Source organism: Myotis davidii, unplaced genomic scaffold (assembly GCF_000327345.1).
Source record: "Myotis davidii unplaced genomic scaffold, ASM32734v1 scaffold820, whole genome shotgun sequence".
Taxonomy (NCBI): Eukaryota; Metazoa; Chordata; class Mammalia; order Chiroptera; family Vespertilionidae; genus Myotis; species Myotis davidii.
Window position 1 is genome coordinate 29,240 of NW_006291981.1, and position 7,008 is coordinate 36,247.

The following is a 7,008-nucleotide window of genomic DNA, read 5'->3' on the forward strand; positions in this document are numbered from 1 at the left end:
GTGGACTGAAAGGTCCCGGATTTGGTTCCAGACAAGGGCATATACCTCAATTGCAGGGTCAGTTCCTGCCCTTAGGAGTGTGTGCAGGAAGCAACCAGTGCATGTGTCTCTCTCACATAGATGTTTCTCTCTTTGTGTCTCTTCCCCTCCCACTCTAAAATTCAGTGGAAAAATATCCTTGGGTGAGGATTAACAGCAACAAAAAAATAAAAGCATTGTTTCCAAATCTGCTTTGGAAAAAAAAAATAGGGTAAGGAAAACAGTATAAAATAGGAAGGGAAAAATTATGAAAAGAAAAAAGGAAGTGAAGGAAGGAGTTAGAGCAAAAATATAGGGAAATAAAAGTAAAGAGAGCCCTCTTCAGGTGGCTCAGTTGGTTGGGCATCGTCCCATACACCAAAATGTTGCCGGTTCAATTTCTGGTCAGGGCACATGCCCAGGTAATGGGCTCAATGCCTGGTAAGGGGTGTGCAGGAGGTAGCTGATTGGTGTTTTTCTCTCTCCCTCTTCTTTCCTTCTCTCTAAAAAGTAATACAAATATGTTTAGGAAAAAGGAAAATAAGAAATATGAAAGAAAGACAAAAATAATAACAATGTAATTGAAAAATAAAGAAAAGAATGCCCCAAAAAGCGAAGTCACTTTGTTTGGCAGGGTTTAGTGCCTCCTGGTTCCCTTTGGATCCTGCTCTTATGTAGAATGAGGCTGTTTTGTATTCTGCGTGAGTCCCCTGGGAGGTACTTTGGTGCTAGCCCCTGTCTGAAGCTGTCCATGTTTGGCGCTCAGCAACTGTTCAATGCTTCCAGTGATTCATAGTTTGTGTCTGCCAGCTCAGGGCTTGGCTGCACTTCGAGAGGTCAAGCTGCACTCTGGGGCCAGCTTGTTAGCAGTAAGGGGCCCAGGGGCAGTCAGCAAACATCCTAAGGCCGCTTGGGGTTCTCCTCCCTCCTCTGCCTGCCAGCCAGTTGCCACTGTAAAGGCTGCTTCTGAAGGGGCTTTTGATGGAATTGGGAGACTGAGACCACTGGGTGTTCAGATAGATGGTGGGTGTGTTCCTCTCCCCCAGAGCCACACATCTGAGTCTCTCCTGGAATATTTCCCTGATGGCAGGGCAGTGCCCTTGAGTGCAGACCTGTGGGGTCTACTTTGGCAACCTGTTGCAGTGGGGGTTCAGGATCTGAAGAAGGGGCCAATGCACAAATGAAAACACTAGATAAGAAATATGAAAATAGAAGGCATTGGGGGGCCAGATAGAAACCTCTCTCTAGAAGAGTCACTGAAACCTGGCCTTGTCCGCTTTTATTCAATTTTAGATACACATCTTGCCGTCAGTAAAGCACAGCAAACAGGTAGCAGACAGAGCATCTCAGAGGTCAGTAAGGTCAGTAAGGTCCAGTAAACATTTACTTTGAGGCTATTAGGTCAGGAAATTGCTTCGAGCCACTGCGATCTCAACAGAACAATGGTGCTTGGTGTTAGCCCTGCTAATCGTCCCAGGTCCATTGGCCTTCGTTCCTTGGTGCACTCTATGACAGTATTGGGAAAGCCGTGGCTTCCAGTAGTCTGCTGGAAGCCAGCAGTTCCTATTAGCTCTCTTGTGAGTTCAGTTCCCAGCACTGTGGGGAGAATGGCTGCACCCCAGAGTCAGTCACAGATGCCCCCCGAGACTGTCCAGAGGTAGGCTTGGCCTCAGCTGCAGGCTCCTCAGCAGAGGTCGAGATGCAGGGTGGGGCTAGCAGGCTTCCTGCAGGTGAGGGGAGCTATATCTCCAAGGAGGGGTTTGCCTTTCCCCAAGCTGCTGCTTTTTAAAGGGCTTGGGCATCTCAGGAGAAGTGGCTGCTGGGGTATGGGTGGGTGGACGGGGATGATCAAGCTCAGTCTCCCAGCTTCCATTCCTGTGTCTGCCCATCCCCAACCGCAGCCTCTCCTCAGGGAGCTCCAGGCGCACTGCCCTCCCGCCCCAGCGCCTCATGTGAGTGGTTGAAGGGAAACCCTGTGCTCTGGTGTTCTATTCTGCTTTTCAAGTGGCTTTACCTCCAACCGTCTGCCTCTCTCCCTGATGGATAGGAGCCATCACCTTTCCGGCTGCACATTATGAGGCCGCGTCTCGGCTCTAGTGCTCTGGCCTGGGGAGCCCAGCCTGGGTCCAGGCCTCACTCCTCTCAGGGATTCCCCCCCTCCGCAGCCTGCACCTGTTAGAGCAGCAGCCCCTCAGTTGTTAGTTCCAGGTGAATGTGCCCCCATTTAGTTCTATTTCTAACTAGGGGTCCAGTGCACAAATTAGTGCACCTTGAAAGGAATGGTGGGCTGCGAGTCTGCGGTAAGCACAGGGGCAGGTCTTGACCCATCCACTGTGCCCACACCTGGCCCTTCCTGCCACGGCCCCCGGTCCTCTGTGTGCTGGCCGCCCTGCTCCCGCCACCACTGCTCCCACGTGCTAATGGCTCGGAGCGATTGAGGCCAGCGCCAGCAGTGAGTGTGAGCGGGGCTGGCACTGTCAGTGGGTGTGAGCAGGGCTGGGCCGGTGCTGTTAGTGGGTGCGAGCAGCAGTTGCTGTCCCAATCGCCCCTCAGGAGCAGGGGGAGGTGGAGAAGCCCTTAGGGGTGATCAGACCTATCAGCCACTGCTAGCACCCACTGATGGCGCCAAGTGATTGGGACTGGCGCCAGGCACCGGCAGTGGGTACAAGTGGCGGCTCCGGCGCCGGCAGCAGTTGCAAGTGGGGCCGGTGCCAGCAGCAGGTACGAGCGCCCAGCGGGACCGCGGCACATGGGAGCAAAGAATTTTCAGTAACCACCAAGAGGCTTGCCCCAATGACAGTGACCGGTGCCCCGCATTGGTCTGGCACCTCCGTTCACCTGCTCCACCATCCCGCTGCGTCCAACGCAAGCCATGTTGTACACATGCCTCCTGGTTGTTCCACCCATTTGGTTTATTTGCATATTAGCCTTTTATTATATAGGATTTGGTTCTGGGAGGAGTTGCAAGAAGGATCCACCTACTCGGCTGCCACCTTGAAAATTGTTCTTTAGGCTTGCTTAACTTTTACATCAGGCACACACCAGGTGTGACCTATAGTTTGTTTTTTAAAGGCAGGAAGCCTGATTTTGAAAAGTCACATTTTAGGCAAATCTGAAACCTTCAACCAGATCTGTCCTCCATTCCTTCACCGAGTGTGGTGGACTCTCCACTGTTGTCTCCCCCTGCCCCTTGATTTTTCCCATTCTTCAATCCTGGTAGAGCTTCCTGGTTTTCTGTCTTGGTCTGGGTAGTTTTGTCAATCAAATGTTGGTGCCTTCAATTTGACACCAGTAGGAATCCCCAGTTTGGAGTGCGATGAAGAAGGAAACTTTAGCACCAACAGCTCAATTGTGACAGCACGGCTGTGGTAACAGCCACTGGCCTGTTTGGTCGCCCTGGGCCAGGCCCCTCTCTGGCTGGACAGCTCTGCTCCCTGCCGTCTGCAGCCTGCCCTGCACTGTCTGCTCCACTCTGTTCCTCTGAGATGTCCTCAGTGTCTCACCTTTGGTGTTTCAGCCCCGATTAGGAAATGTAGTGTCAGTCTTTGTAAAAAAGGGAAAGTGTACTCCTAGAACAGAGGGAATTGACTTATAGACAGAGGTCCCTGCACCTGGTCCCTGATTGGTTCATCCTCATGCAAATGAGGACTCCAAATCCTTGCAGTTTGTTCCAAAAGGCACTATCCTGATTGGTCAGAATTGAACTGCTCTGATTGGTCAGTGTAGAGGTCAATAAGCATAGAGCTGCATAGCTCTGATTGGATGGAGAAACCCTTAGTCCTATTGGTTGAAATAGGATTCAAGCAACTCCTTTATTTTTTTAAAATCCTTACCTGAGGATATTTTTCCATTGATTTTTAGAGAGAGTGGATGAGAGAGGGGAAGAGAGAGAGAAACATTGATATGAAAGAAATACATCAATTGGTTGCCTCCTGCATGTGCTCCGACTAGGGCCTGGGCCAGGGAGGACCCTGAAACTGAGGTATGTGCCCTTGACCAGAATCAAACCTGGGACCCTTAGGTCTGCAGGCCGACACTCTGTCCACTGAACCAAACTGGCTAGGGCTCAAGCAACTCCTTTATAAAGGGTTGGCTTGGATCCCAGACTCAGTACAGCAGGCAGCTCAGTGCAGAGGCAGGCAAATGGGTGCAGGATGCTCCCTGAAGTGCAGCTTGCTGGAGAGGCCCGCGGGGACGCGGCTGCTGGGCTCTGCTTTGGAAATTTGAGCCCAGTTAGCCACCAGGAGCCCTTCCTAGAAAGTGTCTTCTTTCTCAGCGTCCACAGTTTCAAGCAACTTATGTTTTTCTATAATTCTTATCTCAGGGTAAAATATATCGGTGGGCAGAGTTTTCTGTAGATGAAACTCGGAATTCCTACCAGTTGTCAGCTCTTTCCATTGTCATAGGCCGAGAAGGGCTTCCGCCGTCAGTCCGCACGGGGTTCTCACTGTGGACGTCTTTGCTTTTCCCTGCAGGACTACATTGATTGCGCCGAGGTGTGGGCAGAGTACACCTGCCGGCATTTCACGGTATGTGTGGCTGTGTTTTTGAAATAATTATATATTTTTTCATGTTTATTATAGTGAATAAGTCTAGCTTAGGCATTTTACAGTGATAATTATTCTTAACTTATAAAAAGTCCATCCTTTGTTGTATAGTGTGATAGAGCATTAATATGTGCGCTACAGCGAGAGAGTTCCCATGTGAATTTGGGAAAAGCTGCATTGTGCAAAGCTAATCAGTTTTTCACTATCAGATACGTTAGATGTGTATATGCTGAAGTCATGGTGACTTTCCATGGGGTCTAGCAAGCAGCAGTTCCCAAACACATTTGACTGCAATGTAATTACTGTCTAAGCACACAAACACACTTCTTCCCCGAGGCCCCGCCTGGGACCTCAGTTTGAGAAATACTGGGCTTATCAAAGAGCAGAGGCTTTAAAACAGGTAGAACTGGGTTTGAATCCTATTGACAGACTTATTTACTTTAAGCAGCAACAGTGAAGTGGGCATTGGGTTACCTGGCTTGTGGGGGCAGGTCTGTGCGCTTACAGAATGTCAGTGTGGTTTTGCAGCGCCGGAGAGGGACCTGGCGGGGGCAGCAAGTGGCACAGTCGATTTTCCCAGCACACAGGGAAGCAGGGGCCTGGGAATGCCCAGAGCCTGTGGGAACCATGCTTCCGTCCTGACGTGGTGTGGACAGAGCCACCGTGAAGCTGTGATATGGGAGGGATTTTCCCCTTATAATATTTTCAGCAGAATATTTGAAACTATTTCTGGAGGATGTGTACTATATTCTGAACACATTAGTCCTTTTCTCCAGAAAAATGGTCAGTGTCTACCCTTCAGTGTCTAATGGGGGTTTCATTCACTTCCCATTAGAAAAGAGAGGTGAACACCGTGTTGGCTGACATCATTAAGCACATGACTCCAGATCGCGCCTTTGAAGACTCCTACCCTCAGGTACAGATGTGCATTTCCCTTCCACACTGCTGGAGGTTTTATGCGGTTGAATTAAATTGGCATGTTGCATGGGTCACACCAGAAAGTCAGATGATCCTAGCTCTGTCATACCCTGACCGTGTACCTTTTACTCAGTTACTTAATCTTGTGCCTCAGTTTTCTCCTCTGCAAAATGGGGGTACTAATAGTACCACCCCCAGTGGTTGTGAGGAATAAGTGAGGTGTGGATGGGAAGCCCAGGAACTCAAGTAAGGTACCTGTGTTTTTCAGTTAAACTAACTTTTTATTTGTAAATAAATTAAAGTGTGTTGAAAAGTTGAAAGAATAGCTTGGAAAAATCCCATTATTCCTTACCCAGATTCTCCAGCTATGAACATATTCCTTATTTGCTTTATCATTATCCTTGTGTGCACACACATTCATTTGCATGCAGATCTTTTCTGAATCGTTTGAAGATAAGTTACAAACATCTCATCACTTTGCCTCTAAAACATTCAGTGAGTATTTAATTCCTAAGGACAAGGACATGCTCTGTGTAACCCAGTGTAGCAGTCAGCTTCACGATGCTAATGTTGAGGCATCACAGTGCCTACAGCAGGGTCCCTGCTCCCGTTGTCACTGGACTCATTCGTGCCCTGAGAGCAGGTTTTTCAGTCCAGCTCAGGATCACATATGTAAGGTAACTTTTGATCAAATTAAGATTTTTTTAATTTTTTATTTAGTAACATGATGTGCAGGCACTTACTGCCTATGATCGATTTCTACCTTCACTTAGTATAAGAAAATGCGTTACACATTCTTGTAAGAATTTTAGAATTCTTACATTTTGCTAATTAACTTAACGACTCTCACAATTTGCTAATTAAAATGGTTCATCATTACAATTTATTGAGCAGCCACTGCTATGTGACATTTTTCTAGGTGGGACATAAACACTGTGTCGTGCACACAGGTCTTGGTGAGGGTTGTGGAGTGAATGGTGTGCAGGCATAGCCTGGGGCCGACACTGTGGGTGTGGGTGTCGATCTCAGCACTGATGAAAAGTGGTGTGTGTGCATTAGAATTGTTGAGGAAATTTCGGTAAGACCTTAAGTACTAGGGGCCCAATTAATTGAAAACTTGAAGTAACAATGATTTTAATGCGGCCCATTCCTGAGAGAGCCTAGAATTAGACTGGACAGTGACTCTGTCCTGTCTAACAGCATCTTATAGCAGGGGCCCTGGGGGCAGCTTGCATTCGTGACATCCGCCCGTATTGGTCGTGAGCCCGTGTACTGAAGTGGCCTTTTCTTACTCCAGGCCAGGGGTAGGGAACATGCCTGGTAAGCCTGGAGTATTTCTTGTGCCAGAAAGTAAGGACACACTAAAAATACTGATGGGGCACAGGGAACTGAAAAGGACCCGGAAGGGGCCTTGTAAACTCCCAATTTGAACATCGAAAACATAAGGAGAGTGGTGAGTTATAACCCACTGACTAAAATAGGGGCCCAGCAGACTTTCTAATGATGACTAGAAATAAATAGATGA

At 48.4% G+C, this 7,008-nt stretch overlaps 1 protein-coding gene across 1 annotated transcript in view; it reads left to right on the plus strand.

Moving 5' to 3' along the window:
- The window catches only part of LOC102768453 (chromosome unknown open reading frame, human C16orf62), a 68,465-nt gene that overhangs the window by 27,030 nt on the left and 34,427 nt on the right, over window positions 1-7,008 (plus strand). Inside the window, exons 6-7 of the mRNA XM_006765345.2 lie at window positions 4,494-4,547; window positions 5,401-5,481. Coding sequence (XP_006765408.1) covers window positions 4,494-4,547; window positions 5,401-5,481 — 135 coding nt within the window. The remainder of the gene's footprint in view (window positions 1-4,493; window positions 4,548-5,400; window positions 5,482-7,008) is intronic.